Genomic DNA, 22,160 nt, shown 5'->3' on the forward strand with positions numbered 1-22,160 from the left:
TATATACTGAATATAATAAAATTATAGCAATTTCAATCTTAAGCTTTAGATTCTATTTTAAAGTTTTTTTTGTTGTTTCGTTTTGAGACGGAATCTCGCTCTGTCACGTAGGCTGGAGTGCAGTGGTGCGATACTTGGTAAAGTTTTTTTTAATTGAGTGAGGACAAGTAAAAAATTGAGTTAAATAACTTATTTCAAATAAAAATTCAAATGATACAGTTATAAATTTGATGCTCTCAGAGAAATATACATTAAAGAATTAATTAGAAACCCAAGTGTAACGAATAGAGTCAAAATGAGGCTATAAACTTTACAAAATAATGAGAAAGAAAACACGCTCTTTTTCTTATAGAAAATAAAGAGGCATAAAATATAAAAATAAAAAATCCATAAGCAACAAGATATTTAAAACAGATTAAGTTACCATCTTAAATTATAAATGGCCAGACTAGAATCTAACTACAAGAGACACAACAGAGATAAAGTAACATTAAAAATGTTAACAGTCAAAAGATGGGCAAGTTTCATTAAGCAAATACAAATGAGAAAGAAGGTAAAATTCTCAATACTCACATTTAAAAAGCAAGATTAAAGATTACCAGTGGGAAAATATTTCATGGCTGTTAAAAAACATTTTACTTCCAATTCTTAGCTTCTCAAGTAGATAAAAGTAAAAGAACAAAGATACATAAAATGTAAGTTTTAAAAACTGGCAAAATTGATTTTTTAATAACACTGTGTTAAACACAAAAGATCATACCATGTATTTGGCCCTGAAGTAATTTCAATAAATAATAATGAAGAGAAATTGAACAGGTTACATGCTCTGGCTGTAAGATAATACTATAATAAAACCAAAATTTTAAACAAAAAGAAAGTTTGTCTTAAGGAAAGAGTCTAAACTTCAAAAATGTAAAAGTTCACTAAACTCACTGATTTTAGCTTCAACACGCAAGGACATTGGAAGTCATTGCTTCCATTCTCACAACAACAACTAAAATCCAGCTGAACAAACTATGAATTAACAGCTTTTCTTCTGTCTCTCAAAGAACTGAAGTCACAAGGCAAACTGCCCCCAAATCTGCAGATACAGGCAAATCCAGAGAATTGTCCAAGATCAACTACCTGAGGCAGAAGGCACTGGAGTCATAGGCTGGGAGGAACACATCAATGTTATGTTTGATGAATTGCTAGAGGCTGAGTGTGGAGCAGCATGAGCGAGTGTGGGAAACTCCTGGGGGTCATCATTTCAGGGCAGGCCCCAACCTTTTGTGGATTTTACCTCCAGAAACCCCAAGAAAAATCTCTTCATCCTTCTGACAGAAGGAGGGAAAAGAAAAGTTTTTTTAAAAACCAAAGCATTCTCCATAACAAAGGCCTACTCTCTAGGGAAAATGCTTTAACCATTCTAGGGGAAGGGTGACTACCAAAATCTAGCCTCTTCTGGACATCCTGTCACTTCTAAAAAGGGTGGAGGGTGAGGCCGAGCACGGTGACTCACGCCTGTAATCCCAGTGCTTTGGGAGACTGAGATGGGCAGATCACAAGGCCAGGAGTTTGAGACCAGCCTGGCCAACATGGTGAAACCCCATCTCTACTAAAAACACAAAAGAAAATTAGCTGGGCATGGTGGCAGGCACCTGTAATCTCTGCTACTCCGGAGGCAGAGGCAGGAGAATCGCTTGAACCTAGGAGGCGGAAGTTGCAGTGAGCCAAGACCATGCCACTGCACTACAGCCTGGGCAACAAAGCGAGACACCATCTCAAAAAATTTTTTAAAAAAGGGTGGAGGGAGAAATTCTTTTGAAAGTAATAGTCCAAGGTGCAGTTCTATTAAAAGATTGAGATATAATCATAAGATTATAGACCACTTCCCTTCTGACATGTTACCATTCCATCAACAGAGTTCCTGTATAATAACAGCAGATTACAGCTGGAAGAGCTGCAAGAAACAGACTATTTAAAAAGGAGTTCTCAGAGAAACCCAGAGAAAGCAGGGGGAAAGAAAAACAAGAACGCTAGGGGAATTTGATACCTCTGCCACCTACAGCTAGAATAAACATTAGATATGGCCCATTTCCTACTCATATTAATATAAAACCTCACATTGAAGGCTTATTTGCCTCCATTCCTATTACCTGACTTATCATGTCTGACTTTAAAAAAAAATTATAAGACATACCAAAAGGCAAGAAGTAACACAGTGTGAAAAGACAAAGTAATCATCAAAACCGGACTCAGATATGATGGATTTTCCAGTTTTTAGACAGAAATTTAAAATAACTATGGTTAATTAATATCTTAAGGGTTCTTAAAAAAAGCAGACAATACGCACGAACAGATGGTTAAGTGGGCAGAAAGATGACAACTCAAAGACATAATGAAAAATGAAATGCTAGAAATAAAAAACAATGAAACAGAAATGAAGAATGCCTTTGATGGGTTCATCAGTAGCCTGGACATGGCCAAGGAAAGAATCAGTGAATTGAAGATATGTCAAAAGGAACTCCTCAAATTGAAATGTAAAGAGAAAAAAAGAGGAAAAACAAAACAGAACACAATATCCAAGAATGCTGGAATAATTTCATAAAGTGTGACAAATATGTAACTGGAATATGAGAAGGAGAAGAAAGATAAAATAGAGCAGAAGAAATAATCAAGTAGTGATAGCCAAGAATTTTCCAAAAGTAATGACAAACAACAAACCACAGATTCAGGAAGCTCATCAAACAGCAAGCGGCATAAATATCCAATGATCTAGATTTAGACATATTGAAACTACCTTTGCAAAAATTATGACAGTGAGAGAAATCTAAATTAACTGACCCCATCTTGCTTCTAACCTCACAAACTGTCCTTGCTCACTCCTGGGTGTACACCAAGCTAACAATGAGAAGCATTTAGTTTATAGTTTAACTTTAAAACAAAGATTATAACAATCCCTTCCCAAAACTTACCCCCTCCTTCCTCTGAGACCAAAACCACTTTTGTAAAACTAACAAATTGGCTACAAGATTAGAATTATGGTTCAGGAGTCATGTAGCTGGAGGTCACAAGAGTCATAACCACTCCAGTTGCTCCTATAGATAACTTCAGTATTGTAAAGCCTAAGACTGGTGTTTGAGGTATTTTTCAGACCTTGCATTCTAACGGACCAGCCAATACCACAGGATTGGTAACTAGGTCCTGTGACCCCCACCCAGGAAATGACTCAGCACAGGAACATCACTTCAGCCCCCAGTGATTTCATTCCCAACCTAAGCAATCAGCATTTCCCTGTTCCCCAGCCCCTGTCTACCAAACTATCCTTAAGAAAGCCTAGTCTCTGAATTCTTGGGGAGATGGACTTGAGAAACATCTCCCGCTTGTCTGGCCCTGCGATTATTAAATTCTTTCTCTCCTGCAACTCCTACTATTTGCAGTGTGTGGCTTTTCTGGGCAGCGGACAAGAAGAGTCTAGTTTGGCAATCACAGTTTTATATTCAAACTGCAGTATACAAAAGACAGAGAAAATATTGAAAAAAGTCAGGGGGTGGGGGAAAAAAAAAACAAACCAACCAACCCTTACCTGCGAAAGAAGGATAAAATTACATCAGATTTCTCATTAAAAACCATGCAAGCAAAGAAAGTAGAAAGAAATATTTAAAGTGATGAAAGAAAAAAAAAAAAAAGCCTATGTGGACTTCTACATCCTGTGCAATTAACCTTCCAAGTAAAGTAGAAATCAAGATTTTCTCAAATAAACAAGAACTGAGGGAATTCATGGTCAGAAAGCCTACCCCGTGTGAAAATGGTAAAAGAATTTCTTTATGCAAAGGGAAAATGATATGGGCCAGAAACTCAGATTTACATAGAGAAAGAAAGAGCATCAGAGAAGAAATAAACGCAGATATAATAAAACGTTTTCATTTTTCCTACTCCAACTTGACCTAAAATGAAGCTGTTTGTTCAAATTAATCATATCAACAACATATTGAGTGGTTACGGGACATAAATAAGTGGAATGACTAGAAGCCTTCCTGTTCTTTTTAACATTGTCAGTCATTTCACAATGTTAAAAAGAACAGGAGGACAGAACTTGGGATGTTCAGTTGCTTGGTGTATTCTCTACTCATTAAGTGATAGAGTGTAATTAAAATGGACATGATTCACTGTAAATATATATTACAAACTTCAGGGAACCACTAAAAACATTTTAAAAGAAGTATAATGATATGCTAAGAAAGGAGAGAATATAGAATCATAAAATGCTCAATTAAACCAGAAAAGGCAGGGAAAAAAGGAAGAAAAGATGAAAACGATAGGTACAAAACAACATTCACAAATGTGGTAGATATTAATCTAACTACATTAATAACCACGTTAATGCCAATGGTCTAAAACACCAATTAAAAGACAAGAGATCAACAGAGTACATAAAAACACAAAACACCCAACTATATGTTGTCTATGAGAAAGTCATTGTAAATATATTTTAAAAGATAGGTTAAAGATAAAGGGATGGAACAAGATACACCATGCCAACACGAATCAAAGAAAAGTTACAGTAGCTATATCAGTGTCAGACAAAGCAGCTTCAGAACAAGGAAAATCATCAGGGATTAAAGAGGGGCATTACATTATGATAAAATTGTCAATTCTTCAAGAAGGTACACAATCCTTAATATGTATGCAACTAGCAAACTAATGGTAAAACGTATGAGGCAAAAACTGATAGAACGATAAAGAGAAACAGACAAATTCACTACTATTGTTGAAGGCTTCAACACTTCTTTTTTATTAATTGACATATCACACAAGCAGAAAATCAGTAAGGATATAGCAATTGACTTGATCTAACTGACGTTTATATGATACTCCATTTAACAATAGCAGAATGCATGTACTTTTTAAGCTCACACAGAATATTTGCCAAGATGTACCTCATTTTGAGCCATAAGACACACCTTTACAAATTTAAAAGAATAGAAATCATAAAAGTTTGTTCTCAGACCATAAACTAGAAATCAGTAAGAGAAAAATAACTGGAAAATTCCAAAATATTTCCAGATTAACCAGCACAGTTCTAGGGTCAAATAAGAAGTCTCAAAATAATTTAAAAATATTTTAAACTAAATGAAAAGGAAAACAACTTCTTAAAATGAATGGGATGCAACAAAAGCAGCACTTAGAAGGAAATGTATAGCATTAAATGCATATAATAGAAGAGAAATATCTAAATCAATAATCCAAGCTTTCATCTGAGGAAACTAGAGAAAAAAAGGAGCCATTTAAGCCTGATGCAAGCAGAAAAAATAATAATAATAATTAAAGTGGAAATTAATGAAATTGAAACAGGAAAACATTCGAGAAACTTAATGAAACCAAAAGCTGATTCTTTTCAAAGAATTAATTAATAAACTTCTAGCCAGGCTAACAAAGAAAAAAATAGAGAAGACAGAAATGATCAGAATGAAAGAAGGGTCATCACTATGAATTCCGCGGACAATGAAAAGGTAATAAAAGAAAACTATAGACTCCACACCTACAGATTTGGTCACAGATGAAATGAACAAATTCTTTAAGAGGCAAACTAACCAAAACTTGCACAAGAGATAGGTTGTCTGAATAGGCCTATATCTATTAAAGAAATTTGAAGGCCGGGCGCGGTGGCTCAAGCCTGTAATCCCAGCACTTTGGGAGGCCGAGACGGGCGGATCACGAGGTCAGGAGATCGAGACCATCCTGGCTAACACGGTGAAACCCCATCTCTACTAAAAAATACAAAAAACTAGCCAGGCGTGGTGGCGGGCGCCTGTAGTCCCAGCTACTTGGGAGGCTGAGGCAGGAGAAAGGCGTGAACCCGGGAGGCGAAGCTTGCAGTGAGCTGAGATCCGGCCACTGCACTCCAGCCTGGGCGACAGAGCAAGACTCCGTCTCAAAAAAAAAAAAAAAAAAAAAAAAAAGAAATTTGAATCAATACTTAATAGCCCTCCAGAAAGGAAAGTACTAGGCCCAAGTGGTATCACTAGCTAATCCTACCAGATATTTAAGGAAGAAATGACATCATTTTTCACAATTTCTTCCAAAAATAGGAGCAGAGGCAACACTTCCTGACTCATTCTTTGAGGTTAGCGTTACCCCATCGTCACCTCTCAGTGCCATCTTCTTCCTACTTGGTGACCATGGGCTGCCTGGACTTTGAGCTCCGCTGGCTCATCTTCCCTTCGCTAGAGAGCAAGTGAAAGAGATGACTGGGATGCCTGTCTGGGAGTGGTGGCACTGGGCACTGAAAACCAGCCTGGGGCCACCACTACTGCTGATGATACCGACAGCTTTTGCTTTCTTGGGGCTGTACCAGTGCCACAAGTAGCCTTGGCACAGAGTCCCAATTAGACAAGTTTCCATAGACTTTTACATTTCATACATTGTTTTCCTTTTTATCAAGAATGTACAGTTATCCCTTGGTATCCAGGGGGAATCGGTTCCAGGACCCTCCACGGATATCAAAATCCATGGATGCTCAAGTCCCTGATATAAAAGGTATAGTATTTGCATATAACCCATGCACATCCTCCTGTATATTTTAAATCATCTCTAGACTTATAATACCTAATACAATGTAAATGCTATACAAATAGTTATATTGTATTTTAAACTTTTATATTACTTTTTATTGTTGTTATTTATGTTTTTAATTTTTAGAAAATATTTTGCATTCATGGTTGGTTAGATCCATGGATACAGAATCCACAGATAAGAAGAAATGACTGTATTGACGTTCTTGTTTTTTGTTTTTGTTTTTGTTTTTTGAGATGGAGTTTCACTCTTTTTGCCCAGGCTGGAGTGCAATGGCACGATCTCAGCTCACCCTGCCTTCCTGGTTCACTCGATTATTCTGCCTCAGCCTCATGAGTAGCTGGGATTACAGGCATGTGCCACCACACCCAGATAATTTTGTATTTTTAGTAGAGACAGGGTTTCTCCATGTTGGTCAGGCTGGTCTCGTTGTCTTATATTTTTTAAAGATGATTTCCAGGCTTCTCTGACCAGATATGTAAAACATACCAGAACAGAAGAATAAAAAAGGCAAAAGCAGTACTCACTCTCCACCTGCTGCCTTTTTTGTTGGGTCTCATCTCTTTCACTTCCTCCTACCAAGTATTCAGAGATCCTGAACTGACTCTAGGGCTAAAAGCCACATAGATGGGCTCAGAGCAGAGCTGGTCCCCAACTACACAGCCTGGCAGGTGTGACAACAGACAGGCATTTGGATTTTAATTCTTCTAAAAAGATCTTTTTTAGACAGAGTTGTCTTTTGGAGTGGGGATAAAGGAGGCCTGGGGAAGATGAGAGGGTTCAGAGGTCACGGGGAATTATCCAATCCTACAGCAAAGCCTCAGAAGGGGCATGATGTTCAAATGGCTCCAGTCCAGCCATTTGCAGATGTAAGAGAATAGGAAGATGATGTGAGTCACGGCATCCCTGAGTCTATCCAACAGCCAATCCCTGCAATTTAAAAAATCTGATTGCCTCGTTATTTATTTGTAACCTAATTCTATTGTATACGTGTAGAGTGAAGCTGGGTAGACATTAAATAACAAGTATGAATGGGAACCCTACCAGAAATGAAGGACAGACGGGAAAGGAGACGATGACCCACCTGGAGTTGAGATTGCTGTCTCCACTTGCCATCTGCCCCTGCTGGCCCCGCTGGGCCATGAGCTTGGCCTAGGATCACACCCGATTAGATTTTCACTGCCCCTTCCCTTCCTGCAGCTCTGAGGTAAAGCTGCCAACTGCCCCTCGGGGCTCAGCCAAAGAGGAAAAGAAAAGTGAAATTGCCTAACCAGCTGACGTAGGTGCACCAACTCTACAGTCCTCCCTCCACCCAATCTCCATGACGTCCCTCAGTCAAGGGAGGAGGAGCAAAGCCAGCCCCACGAGGCCACAGAAGACGGGGTCACTTTTTCCTGCCAAGGAAAGAGGGTTGTAAAGTCATTCAACTCAAGCAAGTCGAAGTTGTTTTGAGGTAAGATGCCTTCATGAGGAGGAAGTAAACTCCATATTTGTCCCTACCCCTTGCTGAGGTGGCTGAGAAGGACAAGTGAAGACCAGGCATTTGAAATCTTCAGTCAGGCTCCAGGGCTGGCCATGCACCTTAGTGAGCCTGGGCTGGATGGGTTAGGCCCAGTGATTGGACATGGGGCCAGAGAGAACTGAAATACCATGCATTATAAAGCAGGGGAGATGCTCTTAGCACTCCATGAAAGCAGACAGAAGTAAAAGACAACTATCTCAACTCCAACCAAATGCAAGTGCAGAGGTTGGGCAGAAAAGTGAGGTGCATTTCTAAGTTTTCTCAAATACGGTGGGCACTTCACAACTGCAGCCAGGGGTGACTGGGAGAAAACTGAGCTTCAAGCATCTCACTGAAATCTTGAGGAAAGTGACAGCCTTCTCATTGGATGGGGAAATGGTTTGGAGCTGAGATTATCTAGACCTTCAAGGACAATATGATACAGGAGGATAGCTGTATTACATTTATGTTTACACACAATTTTTCATTTATATCCAGCCCTCATTCTGTAAAGGATTTGAAACAATTTACAAAAACACACTATATTAGCATAAAGTCCAGTGATAAATGGAAGCAAAGGGCAAATATAAAAAATAAAACCACAGGACTAGAAATCCAGGCAGAAAAATGGGTCAAAGACAGGGGGCTGATGAGAGCCAGGGTATGGGTAGAACCCAGGGCCAGTGATGGAGCAGTAGTGAGGATTAAAAAGCCAGAGGCAAAGCAGTATTTTTCCAAAAGATGTGCTCCCGAATGCTACTTTTTCTGCATACATAAGTTTGCAAATTATAGAGTGCAAGAAATTTCTACCCCTTTCTCACTTCTGCTTTCTTTTTTTTTTTTTTTTTTTTTTTTTTTTTTTGAGACGGAGTCTCGCTCTGTTGCCCAGGCTGGAGTGCAGTGGCCGGATCTCAGCTCACTGCAAGCTCCGCCTCCCGGGTTCACGCCATTCTCCTGCCTCAGCCTCCCGAGTAGCTGAGACTACAGGCGCCCACCACCTCGCCCGGCTAGCTTTTTGTATTTTTTGGTAGAGACGGGGTTTCACCCTGTTAGCCAGGATGGTCTCGATCTCCTAACCTTGTGATCTGCCCGTCTCGGCCTCCCAAAGTGCTGGGATTACAGGCTTGAGCCACCGCGCCCGGCCTCTGCTTTCTTTCTACCAAAGGAACAGAGACCAATGTGGTCGGGACAGACTCCAGAACACTGATGAGGACACCTTTTTCAGTAGGCAGGGTCACTGTGCCTACCAGGTCTTGCATATGTCTGGATCTCTCTCTCTTACCCATGTTTGCTCATGACTCCCAAACTCCTGACTCTGCATGCTAATGGGGACATTCACTGTTTTTATGTCCAATTATGTCAGATAACCAATCCCAGATTGATCGTATTTCCTTGAATATCTCTTGCCTATAATTCAACCTCTGGTACCCAACATTTTTATCAGTCAGGATTTGGGAGTAAAAATAATCCAAACCGACTCTGGCTAAAACTCGGGCAAAAAGTCAATTTCTTAGAACTATATTGGGTAGCTCACAGAATGTATGGGAAAGCCAGAGGACTAAGTTAAGAAAGTAGGCAGTCTAGGCAGGTTATATTAACTCATTTGCCCTTTGTTATAATATAGTTGAATGATATCTGGATCACCTGAACATCCCATAGAATGTCAGACTGGGCTGGGCATGGTGGCTCACGCCTGTAATCCCAGCTCTTTGGGAGGCCGAGGCAGGCAGATCACGAGGTCAGGAGATCAAGACCATCCTGGCCAACATGGTGAAACCCCGTCTCTACTAAAAATACAAAAATTAGCCGGATATGGTGGCATGCACCTGTAGTCCCAGCTACTCGGGAGGCTGAAGCAAGAGAATCGCTTGAACCTGAAGGCAGAGGTTGCAGTGAGCCAAGATCACACCACAGCACTCTAGCCTGATGACAGAGCATGATTGTGTCTCAAAAAAAAAAAAAAAAGAAAAAGAATGTCAGACTGATTGATGACACTGGTGACAACATGCTGATCAGACAGGATGAGCAAGATCTTGGCGGCCAGCATACCAGCTAAAGAAGAATAAATTACTGACCCACAACAGCAGGGATGAATCTCAAAAGCATGATGATGAGGAAAAGAAAGTCATACACCAAAAGTGCATTCCATGTGCTTTCATTGAAACAAAACAAAACAAACAAAAACACCTTAATACACACAAAACTAATCTGTGGTGACAGAAAGCAGATCAGTGGTTGCCTGGTGCTGGCCTTAAGGAGGGGATTATCTGCAAAGAACACAGGGAACTTTCTAGGGTAACAGAAATGGTGTGTATGTTTTTTTTTTTTTTTTTTTTTTTTTGTGAGACAGGATCTCACTCTCTCACTGCTCACCAGACTGGACCTCCCGGGCTCAAGCAATTCTCCCACTTCTGTCTCCCTGGTAGCGGGGACCACAGGTATGTACCACCATGCCCAATTAATTTTTAAAAATGTATTTTTATAGAGATGAGGACTTGCTCTGTTGTCCAGGCTGGTCTCAAACACCTGGGCTCAAGCGATCCTCCTGCCTCGACCTCCCAAAATGCAGGGATTATAGGCGCAAGCGACTCTCCCAGCCTAGAAATGGTCTGCATCTTGACTGGTGTAGTACTTACATTTGGTAAAATGTACATTACAATGAATAAATTTTATACCTCAATAAACTGAAGCTAAAAAGAATTGTATATAATTTTAATAGATTCTCAGTATTTAATCACTAGCATGTGAATTAACAGGTGAGGTTTTCCCATTATTACCATATTGTCAAGCATGTTTTTTTTTTTTTGAGGCGGGGTCTGACACTGTTGCCCAGGCTAGACTGCTGTGGTGCAGTCTCAGCTCACTGCAACCTCCAGCTCCTGAATTCAAGTGATTCTCATGCCTCAGCCTCCTGAGTAGCTCGTATTACAGGCATGTGCTACCACGCCCAGCTAATTTTTTTGTGTTTTTAGTAGAGATGGGATTTTGCCATGTTGGCAAGGCTGGTCTTGAATTCCTGGCCTCAAGTGATCTGCCTGCCTCAAGTGATCTGCCTGCTCCCAAAGTGCTAGCTAAGCTACAGGCCTGAGTCACTGTGCCCAGCCAAGCATATATGGCTTAGAATAAACATCTTTCATCCTCATTCACAGCTGTCTTTTTTCATGTAACAATTTTTGCCTGATTTGACATTGACTTTATTTTCCCACTCCTGTTTTACTTTTGTTTGTTTGTTTTGCATTTGCCTGGTATATCTCTGAAGAGATCTAAAGGAAGAAGTTCTTGCTGCCAGGCTCCTCAGACGCCCATGAAGGGGCTATCCAGGTGATGTGGAGGGTAAGTGACATGTGACATTTCCATAAAATAACCTTAATTCCTTAATTCCTTTACCACCACCATCCCCTGCATCACAGCACCGTATGTTACTGCGTGCTGAGGCATCAATGCACCCTCTCCTCAGCTGTCAGCATTGCATTTTTCCTGGCTGTGTCTTCCATGCCTCTGTTTCACCCACAGCCATTACCTGCAAAGCTGGTCTGCTATTCTGTACATACTTGGGTGGGATATGCTGTGTTTGTTCCTGCATAGAAGGGCTCGCTCTTGTGCAGTTAGTCTTGGTTTCAAAGCTTCTTAAACTTTAGATCCATGTCTGCCATCTTGTATCTGAGGAGTTTGTGGGTGTCCTGGTAGGGGAACTTGGGGGTCCTATACATTTGAGAATTATTGATTTAATCAAACTTACATAGATTTCTTTTCTTTGTTCCCGAGATGGAGTCTTGCTGCGTCACTCAGGCTGGAGTGCAGTGGTGCGATCTCAGCTCACTGCAACCTCAACCTCCTGGGTTCAAGCGATTCTCCTACCTCAGCCTCCCAAGTAGCTGGGATTACAGGCTCACGCCACCACATCCAGCTAGTTTTTGTATTTTTAGTAGAGATGTGGTTTCACCATGTTGGCCAGGATGGTCTCAAACTCCTGACCTCGTGATCCACCCGCCTCAGCCTCCCAAAGTGCTGGGATTACAGGCGTGAGCCACCATGCCTGGCCCAAAGTTACATCGATTTCTATAGTGCAGTGGTGCAATCATAGCTCTGTGTGGCCTTGAACTCCTGGGCTCAAGCAAGCCTCCAGCCTCAGCCTCCTCAGTAACTAGGACTACAAGGTACATGCCACCACACTCAGTTAATTTTTTATTTTTTTATTTTTTATAGAGATGGGGTCTCACTATGTTGTCCAGGCTGGTCTCAAACTCCTAGGCTCAAGCAATCCTCCCATCTTGGGCTCCTAAAGTGCTGGGATTATAGGCATGAGCCACTGTGCCTGGCCAATAGTTAAGGATTTTTCATAGGCCCCACATGTCAATGTATATTAGGGATCTTTAAAGGGGGCACGAGAAGGGGTGTCCCTGCCAGCCCTTGAGTTGCTGCTCTGGAATCAGCAGGCCCCAGCTCTGCTTCAGACTCCAGGCTCCCAACTACCTGCCCAGCTCTCAGCCATTTTTCTGCCTGGAGGTCTGCCTGCCTCTGCACAATTCCAGTTCATGTGCAGGTTCCCTTACATTTCAATTTCTTGTAATAATCTTATCCTGACAAATTCTAGGCATTTCTGGCACATTCTCTTTTTTGTGTGTGCTGTTAGTTTGATAACACACTGGATAAATTCCACTGAATTTATTCAGTTACGTAAACATCACCACAATCCAATTTGAGAACATTTTCATCAACCTAAAATGTACAGAATGAGGACAAGTCATGGGAAAATAGATGTGGGTAGGGAAGCAGTTGGACGCTGCGTTCCCCGTTCCCACTGCCGCTGGGGCTGGACCCCTATGCCTCCTCCTCCCATACGCCTCTCTCTGGGCTGATCCCCACTGGCAGCACGCCCTCCCACAAATCCCAACTGCCGAGACGTCCCGGGAGCCTCACAAGCGCCCATGAGGAGGTGGAGAGAGGCTGCAGGCACTGACCTGCCTTCAGCTTCCTGCTTGGCAAACTCCGAAAACTTTCACTTTTCTTTTCTCTGAAGCCCGGCCCCTTACTGCGTTTGTCAAAGCACGGACTTCCTGTTTTGCCTGCTACCATCTCCCTGTAACTCTCCCAATCTTCGAGGAGTGATCCCCGGCCCAGCTCCTGGAAAGGGGCAGGAACGACAAACTCAAAGTCCAGGTGAGTTTCTGTGTTTGCTGCTTTATTCTTCGCCCTTGGCGACTGCAGAGGCGACTGCAGTTAACTTTCCGGCAGCAGCTGCAGGGTGGAGTTCACCTATTGTGGAGTTCACCTATTGAAACTCGGAGGCTCTGTCAGAGCTCAAGCACGTGGTACTTATTAGGAGACTGTTAAAAGGGGGCACATGGAGGGAACACTGACACCTCTTTTTTTCGCCATAGAGTCCAGCCTGTTACTGTGAATGGAACCGAGATTTGCCCTCTACCCTCACCTAAGCTCTCATCCTACACTGCCGGCAATAGGCAGCTCATCTGTTATCCGTTGTGTAAATGACTAGAGGTATTTGGGAAGCTGGTGGAAAAGAAAAAATGAGAGTACATTTAATTTCCTCTCTAGTGTATCGTGAACTTTTTATATATTTTCTCTAAACACACTCATGATTATTTCCTTGAAATAAATTATTAGAAGTGGAAATTCAAAGGAGCCCATGTTTCAGGGCATTGGACACTGATTACTGAATCAGCCTCCAGAACATTTGGACCTGTTGACCTTCCCACTCACAGTGTCTGAGATTATTGCTATTATTTTCTATCTTGGCCAATTTGATAGACAAATATGTTATCAAATTGTCTTCATTTACGCTTTGTTTGTTTGTTGTTGTTTTGAGACGGAGTCTTGCTCTGTTGCCCAGGCTGGAGTGCAATGGCACCATCTCAGATCACTGCAACCTCTGCCTCCTGGGTTCAACCTTCTGCCTCAGCCTCCTGAGTAGCTGGGACTATAGGTGTGCACCACCACGCCCAACTAATTTTTGTATTTTTAGTAGAGACAGGGTTTCACCATGTTGGCCAGGCTGGTCTCGAACTCCTGACCTCAGGTGATCCTCCCACCTCGACCTCCCAAAATGCTGGGATTACAGGCATGAGCTACCATGCCTAGCCTTCATTTATACTTTCTACCAGCTAGTTAACATGCTTATCGTATATTCATTGCACATTTGGCTTATTCTTTTATCACTCTCTGTTCATGTATGTTGCTTTTTTATTTTCTAGTTGGATGTTTGTCTTTGCTTATTCATTTGCAAAATCTCTTTACGTAATAAAAATCTAAGCCAGACAAGCTCTGCTTTGCCACTGAATACCTTGTGTGACTTACTAAACCTCTCTGTGCCTCCCTTTCATCTTTGGGACTCATGACAGATGAAGAATGAGGAAGCTCCAGACTTCCTGTGCTGAGCGCTGCTGTATAATGAATTGTTCTAAAAGGAGCCCCCAAGACCCCTTCCTCTTCTTAGTATATGTTTATTCTGACTTTCTCTGACTTTGCACTGATCTTTGCACTATCTCCTTCCCCTAGGCATATTGTGGATAGTAGATTTCTCTCCTATCTGTTCTCTATCTTCCAAGACTTCTTCCCGACCACAGATTCTCAGTGGCATCTTTTCTTGTTTTCCAGGGCTATTGCAGATTATTCTTTTCATGAGTGCTTTTTTCTGCCAAGTTAAAAACATTGGGGAATGAGGAGAAAGAGACTATGGTGCTTAATCCGCCACTGGGATTAAATCCCTGGAAACAGTTGTTAATTACAATTTAGTTTTCTGTTCAACACAAAATGAAGTTGGAAAAATGGAATCCACGTTTGTTCTGTTTGTTAAAAATCCTCAAGTTGATTGAATGTTTTGTGAGTGCTTTTCCTTTTCTTGACAATTTGTCAAGAATGTCATTTATAAATTTTCTTCCCATTAGAACTTATTGATATCTCCTCATGGTCCATAAATGGCCAATCTTTAATAAATGCTGCATGGTCATGGGAAAAGGCACACGTCTGAGACATGAAATGGTGGCACTGAACATGTCAGTTAAGTCACTTTTACTAAGTATGCCTTTCTCAGCCCTCATGCTTTTATTTATGCTTGGCCCATTTGTGTTGAAGATTGGGAGTGGTTTATTAAAGTTTCTAAATATTATCAGGTTTCCAGCCGGACTCTACCCATTTTAGGGTGGTCCCTGTTGCATGAGCATTGCTAGTTAATGGCTTCAGCTACAGCCCGGGTCATCTTGTTTAACCCAGATCAATGTGGCCATGGAACACATAGTTAGGACTCTAAGCCTGGAATCGGGATTTGCTCCCAGCTCTTACACTCTTGAGTTGTGCAACCCTGGGGCAAGTTATTAAACCTTTCTATGTCTCAGTGTCCTCAACAGTGTAAACAGGTGCAGCCATAGGAGCCATCTCACAAGGGTTTTATGAAGATCAGATAAGTTACTGCATATGAAACCCTTAGAACAAAGTCTGGCACACAGGAAACACTCTATAAATATTAGCTACTTTTAATATCTTCCTTATGTTTACCTGCAGCGCCTTGGGATTCTGTCATTATATTTTCAGTCACTCTCAGCCTCCATTGTTGCTGGGAATTGTCATTGTTTCCTATACCCATGAGCCTTTTAGGCAGACATTGCTTTGCAGGTACTAAGGATGCCTTTGGGACCAGAATGCCTACCTTTAGATCTGCCCATTTAATGCAGAGAGAAGCTCCCCACATTCCTCAAGGTCTTTGCTTCTATTTTTTTTTTTTTTTTTTTTGATGGAGTCTCGCTCTGTCACCCAGGCTAGAGTGCAGTGGCACCATCTTGGCTCACTGCAACCTCCACCTCCCGGGTTCAAGCGATTCTCCTGCATCAGCCTCCCAAGTAGCTGGGACTACAGGCCCACGCCACCACTCCCAGTTAATTTTTGTATTTTTAGTAGAGACAGGCTTCACCATATTGGCCAGGATGGTCTCAATCTCTTGACCTCAGGTGATCCGCCCACCTCAGCCTCCCAAAGTGCTGGGATTACAGGCATGATCCATCGCGCCCGGCCTTTGCTTCTATTTTTTATCATGCCTCTTTCCATAGGATGTTCACCATGACAAGAGCCATGGAAGAGGCTCTTTTTCAGCACTTCATGCACCAGAAGCTGGGGATCGCCTATGCCATACACAAGCCATTTCCCTTCTTTGAAGGACTCCTAGACAACTCCATCATCACTAAGACAATGTACATGGTGAGTCATGTTGAACCCTTCCATGGCAGCCCAGCCCCCACCAAATATGCCTGATTATTAAGATCTCAAACCACAAACCACCAGGGCTTCCAGAGTTTGGAAGGCCCAGCCCGGGTGTGTTCATTATCACAGAAGGTGGGGGTGGTTAGGAGAGAGGGTGTCATAGGGGCTGTATTGGTTTCTAGGGTGTCATTGATGTAACAATGACTACAAACTAGGTAGCTTAAAACAACAGAAATATATTCTCTCAGTTGTGGAGGCCAGAAGTCCAAAATCAAGGTGTTGACAGGGTTGATTCCTTCTAGAGGCCCTAAGGAGAATCCAATCCCTGCCTATCTCCTAGCTTCTGGTGGCTGCTGGAAATCCTTGGTGTTCCTTGCCTTGTAGACACATCACTCTAATCTGTTTTCATCTCTACATCACCTCTCTTTTGAGTCTTCAACCTAATCTTCTGAGGACACTTGGATTTAGGGTCACCCTAATCAAAGATGATTTTATCTCAAATCAAAGATGAAAATATCTCAAAAATTACAACTGCAAAGACACTTTTTCCAAGTAAGTTCGCATTCACAGGTTCTGGATGGCTATATCTTGGCTGAGAGGGGCACCATTCAATTCACTACAGGCATCTCACTACAGGCATTAGTGAATTAGTTGAATTAGGCAATTCAACTCACTACAGGCATCATTCCAATTTATAACAGCTTATATTGCTCACAGTGCATTCTGATGTGAGACAGGCAGGCACTGGAAGATATGCTATGTGGACAAAGTGGACCTATTTTTATACAATTTTGGTTTTTAAAAGCATTTATTGAGCCCTAGACTCGGGGAAGTGCCAGCAATCTTCCCTAGTCTCAGTCTGGTTGGCCCCAACTTCCTCTTCAGATCACAGCCCAGAGATCGCCCCTCAGAGATATCTCCTTGGCCCACTCATCTCATTAAGACCTCTTAGTTATTCAGTTCCATAGCAATCTATGATTTCCCTCCATAATACTACTCTCAATTGTAAATGGGTATTTGTGTTTATTAATGCCCATCTTCTCCACCTGACGGTGCCTACCCTGCCCCCCAAATATAGGCAGCTCTATGTTGGTCTTATTCAGTGCTGTGTACCCAAAGACTTGCTGACTGAGCCTAGTAGATGTTCAATAAGTATTTGCAATCAGTTCTCTCTTGCCATATTTCTCCTTTTGTCCATCCTCTCAGCAAGGAAAATTCTCAGGGAGACTTCTCTGTGGCTGGAATCTATTCGGGTCATTTCAAGTTTGAAAGACACAGAGAGAGACTGAGCAGAGGCTAACAAGCAACCAGCAGAATTGCCTCTGTGACCATCACTAGAACCACTGCTGAAGTATCCTGCCCAGAGCATTAAAGAGTCAGTTACGTAGTAGCATCCTTTAACTCCACTTTCCTTCCTTCAGATTTCTCTCTCGTCTCAAATGTGCCTGAAAGTTGGATTCAGAATATAGACTTACTTTAAGAAAGCTAAATTATTTATTTTTGTTGATAGTCATCCAAATATGTGTAAAGTTTCAAAAATAAGCATGGTAAAATGTGACCGCTCTACCTTAGAGAATGTGACTATGACTATATATTTTATGTTAAATTTCTTCTTAAAAGAGTAAGGTAGCTTTCTTAAAACTTAGAAAATCGTAAATGTATAACTTCCCATTCGATTTTATAGTCATTTATAAAAACCTTCACTCCATTTTTTAAGGAATCTCTGGAAGCCTGTAGAAATTTGGTCCCTGTATCCAGAGTGGTGCACAACATTCTCACCCAACTGGAGAGGACTTTTAACCTGTCTCTTCTGGTGACATTGTTCAGTCAAATTAACCTGCATGAATATCCCAATCTGGTGACGATTTACAGAAGCTTCAAACGTGGTAATGAGATTTCTCAAGTCCTTTTTGCATTTAAAAAGTTGCTATGGTAAAAGTCGGGGTTTACTTCTAGCCCTGTGGAATGTGCATATTAATCCCCCACTTTCTCTCTGGGGAGGAATGGATCATATTCTCTCATTGGTACAGCTTCAGGAGCAGCCCCTTGCTAAAGCTGATTCCAGCTCTCTAAAATGAATTTCTAGAGGACATAAACATTTCTTACGTGTGCTATGAATTTGGAAAAAATCATAGAATTTGGCACACTGGACAATCTATAGGGAATGCATAAAATGACAGAAATGCAAAGTTACAGAGATCACGTCTAGTGGAAGGACAAGGAGAGTCAGGGAGGAAGAAATATGAGTAAGGACGGATAATACTAAGTATCTTTTTATGGTGCATTATCGCAAACACTTTGTTTGATTATCTCATGTCATCTTTAAAACAACCCTTTGAAGTCATTTTTATCCCCATTTGACTGACAGAGAAATTAAAGCCCAGAGGTAATTTTCCCACAATTACTTGTCGGTTAAGAAGCAGAGCAAGAGTCCTACTTCGGTCTCCCAATACCAGGGCCCAAGATTTTAACCACTAGTCCAGACAGGGACAGCTGGAAGGCAGATTGTAAAGCTAGAGAAGGGAAGAAAAGTAGCTACAGAGAAAGGGAGGGAACCGCAGATGTAGCCGCAGAAAGAGAGGGTCTGAGAAAGAATGGAGCATGAAGTACATGGAGAAAGAAAAGAGATTGGATAAATAAAGGAGCAGGAAAAAGAACCGTGGCAGAGCTGGGAAGAAAGCAGCCAGGGAAAGAGAGCAGGCAGTAAAGTCATTTTAGGTTGGAAGTAAAACACTGGCCAAATCATATGTTCACTTACCTCAGAACAACAAGCAAAGGACCACCAGCTCACATTGGATTGTGATATTTTCATTAGTGGAATCACCATTGTTGACAGTTCCTCCTTTGCTCTCTGACACTTCACCATCAAAAGGCTTCCACCTAAAGGGGGAGATGATTTCTTGAGCTAAAGGGACAGTGAAAGGGGCAAGTCCACCTCCAGGTAGGGCCCACTGTCCTGGCAGCATACAGAGAACATTAGGAGAGGCATGGCTTTAAAGGCTGTGCTAAGAACACCTGAAAGCCATGGAGACCCACACACTGATGTGCCCCTAACCTGGCTGAGCTTCAGTCATCTTCCAGGATCTTCAACTTGATGATTCTGTTCTGGATCCCTTTCCAAAATTTGAAGTTCCTTTCCTTTTTCCATTCACTGGTCGAGACCATTTTACTTCTGAAATAAATTATGGAGAAGAATCTTAAGAGAAACCCAGCACTAGCCGTGCAAGGGAATAGCATGTGGAAAGCCAAGGGTCTGGGGTGTTGTGGATGGGAGAGAAAGCTGGGTGTGACCAGATCACAGGGTACAATAGAAGCCGCAGAAGCTGACTCTGCAGAAATGAACAGAAACCAGAATATAGATGTCCTAATACACCTGCTGAGGAATTTTTGTTTTCTCTTATTTGCTTTGGGGAAGTGTGATCTGTTTATTTATGAAAACAGAGACCTCTTTTAAAACTATAGCATGTTCATTATTGACTAAATCATATGACACCAAGATTAAAGAAAATTAAATCCCTGCGTACAAACCCAAACTCAACTTTTCTGTGTGAAACCATTTTGGTATTAGATCGGGGCTTAGATGCAGTTATTGTGGCACTCAATGCCCAAACCAGATAAATAAAATAGAAATGGGCCACAAATGGATAATGATGACAATGAGTTAGTTCTCTGCACCTGGGGGACAATGAATAACTCCATGGCCCCATCCTATTGGAAGGCATGAATTAAGAAATCCCCTTCCCCAAGTAATTCTGAGTCTCCAGGGTACTGATGTGTGTCCCTTCACCAATCCCAGTTGGCGCTTCCTATGAACAGCAGAGCAGAGACACACCAGTCCTACTTGAAGCCCCAACTGGCCTAGCAGAAGGAAGCTCCCTCCGTACCCCACTGGCGCTGCCCCCACCACAACCGCCTCAACCAAGCTCTTCACCCTGTGCGCCAAGAGTCAGTGAGCCTGGAACATCCTCGCAGCAAAGCGATGAGATCCTGAGTGAGTCGCCCAGCCCATCTGACCCTGTCCTGCCTCTCTCTGGACTCATCCAGGAAGGAAGAAGCACTCCAGGTGAGAAGCAGATCCCATCCAACACCCGTATATCCTCAGCCTAAGGTGCCTGTGCCATGTTGCCTCCAATCCCAGCGTCTTGACTTGTATTGTCCTAGTTCTTCTCTTGCACCCACCTACCCATACACAACCCTTTTCAAGAGGGACTATGAGCACTGCCGGGGAGTGGGTAAGACCTAGAGTCTAGAAAACCTGCTTCCCACACCTGCGACATTCCAACCCACTGCCCTTGTGCCTTGATGCTCTATCTGTTCCAGGCACTTTTAACATTCACCCTCCTCCCTGACATCCAGTCGCTGTAATCTGTAATAATTTCCTTTCCTCCTTCAGTGACCAATGATGAGTTGACATCCAAAATGAATGAGGAAGAAGACTCAGAAGAGATGCCCAGCCTCCTCGCTAGCACTGTGCCAGGTAATACCGACTGGGGCTGATACAGCTTAGCTCAGGGTGGCTGTGAAGGGAGAACATGCATCTGCCAACCAATAGGCTATGGTGGGAACCATGGGAAAAGGAACTGGGCGTGACAAAGGAAAAGAAACAGAAGGGGCCAATTCACCAATGCAGTAATGCAAAACAAACCAACAACCAAAACACCATTCTGAATTGACAAGTAACCTGTGTAACACTCACACTAGTGACCCTTAGCTGATTCCTCACCCCCACCTGATTATCGGGGCCTTTGAGTTTCAACATTCTTCATTTTTATGTGGTTTGGATTCTAAGAGCAATGATCAAAATTACTAGAAAAGATGATAAAATGTCTACAGGTCTGCTAGACCTGATATGTAGCTTCTAAAATTGTATCACTTGCCCTCCCCAAACCATTGTCATAATGGAGTTTAATTACATTAAATATAAGAATGGTATGATATTGGGCATTGTCAAAAATGATATCATGGATCCCGAGCTCTCCAGTACTGAGAAGAGGGTTCCTCTTCGATCCAAATAATATTTCATCTACTCCTCTAATACCTACCATCCAAAAAGGTTAACATAATCAGGAAGCTAACAGCAATGGAAGAACAAGTGGCTAATTGAGAGTGAATGGTTGCTTACTTTCCCACTCCATCCCATCCTTCCCCAGGCCTTGGTTGCTCAGTTACCCTGTCATTTTTACTTGTTGGAATAGAGCATTCTCTTTCCTCCTCATTCTGGTCCCTGCTTGCTGTTCCTGAGATCTGAAACTTTTTCTTCCTCCGTTCAGTGGCCAGTGACAACCTGATCTCCCAAATAAAAGATAAAGAAGACCCCCAAGAGATGCCCCACTCTCCGTTGGGCTCTATGCCAGGTAATCTTGGTTTAGTCAACCTGAAAGCTTGCCTTTGTTTCTGTGTCTACCTAGAGGAAAGGCCATTCAGATCTTCTAGGGAGGGGGCTCTCCTCCCGCCTCTCAATCTTGGCCCAGCTTCCAGTTCACTCAGCACTGGGGAGCTTGAACAGGCAGGAGATCTGACCCTTGAATGGATACAGAGTCCCTGGGGGAGGGCAAAGGAGGCAAGTCTGGAAAAGGTAGACTTGGATAGGGCCACAGATGATGATGGACAGAGCCCCACCAGTACCTGTAGGCTTGGACTCCAAATACCACAAAGTGCCTGAAAGGGAAACATTCACCTGCCACAAGGGGTTGTGGCAGGAGCCCCAGGGGAAAGCACAGGGAACTGAGTCAGGCTGGACTGTTTGCCGGAGCCACTCTTCTGAGCCTCTTCAATAAAGCAGTGCTCAAAACTGCTCTGTCAATGCAAAGAAAATGAATAAAAACACTGTGTGGCCCTAATAGTGATGGTGCAGCAGACATGGATGGTCCTCCTTCCAAGCCCCAACCTA

At 42.3% G+C, this 22,160-nt stretch overlaps 2 protein-coding genes across 11 annotated transcripts in view; one reads left to right on the forward strand and one right to left on the reverse strand.

The window, feature by feature from the left end:
• Positions 1–7,815, reverse strand: part of SP140 (SP140 nuclear body protein) — a 95,540-nt gene extending 87,725 nt beyond the window's left edge. The window contains exon 1 of the mRNA XM_050751203.1: positions 7,643–7,815. Coding sequence (XP_050607160.1) covers positions 7,643–7,701 — 59 coding nt within the window. The 5' untranslated portion in view covers positions 7,702–7,815. The remainder of the gene's footprint in view (positions 1–7,642) is intronic.
• Positions 7,816–11,325: 3,510 nt separating this feature from the next.
• Positions 11,326–22,160, forward strand: part of SP110 (SP110 nuclear body protein) — a 42,915-nt gene continuing 32,080 nt past the window's right edge. For 9 of the 10 annotated variants that reach the window (XM_050751115.1, XM_050751123.1, XM_050751117.1 and 6 more), the window contains exons 1-7: positions 11,326–11,392; positions 13,080–13,219; positions 16,120–16,267; positions 17,988–18,156; positions 20,067–20,333; positions 20,664–20,747; positions 21,541–21,624. In XM_050751115.1, coding sequence (XP_050607072.1) covers positions 16,121–16,267; positions 17,988–18,156; positions 20,067–20,333; positions 20,664–20,747; positions 21,541–21,624 — 751 coding nt within the window. In that variant the 5' untranslated portion in view covers positions 11,326–11,392; positions 13,080–13,219; position 16,120. The remainder of the gene's footprint in view (positions 11,393–13,079; positions 13,220–16,119; positions 16,268–17,987; positions 18,157–20,066; positions 20,334–20,663; positions 20,748–21,540; positions 21,625–22,160) is intronic. The other variant, XM_050751120.1, reaches the window with a different exon arrangement.

The sequence above is a fragment of the Macaca thibetana genome, chromosome 12 (assembly GCF_024542745.1).
Source record: "Macaca thibetana thibetana isolate TM-01 chromosome 12, ASM2454274v1, whole genome shotgun sequence".
Lineage (NCBI taxonomy): Eukaryota > Metazoa > Chordata > Mammalia > Primates > Cercopithecidae > Macaca > Macaca thibetana.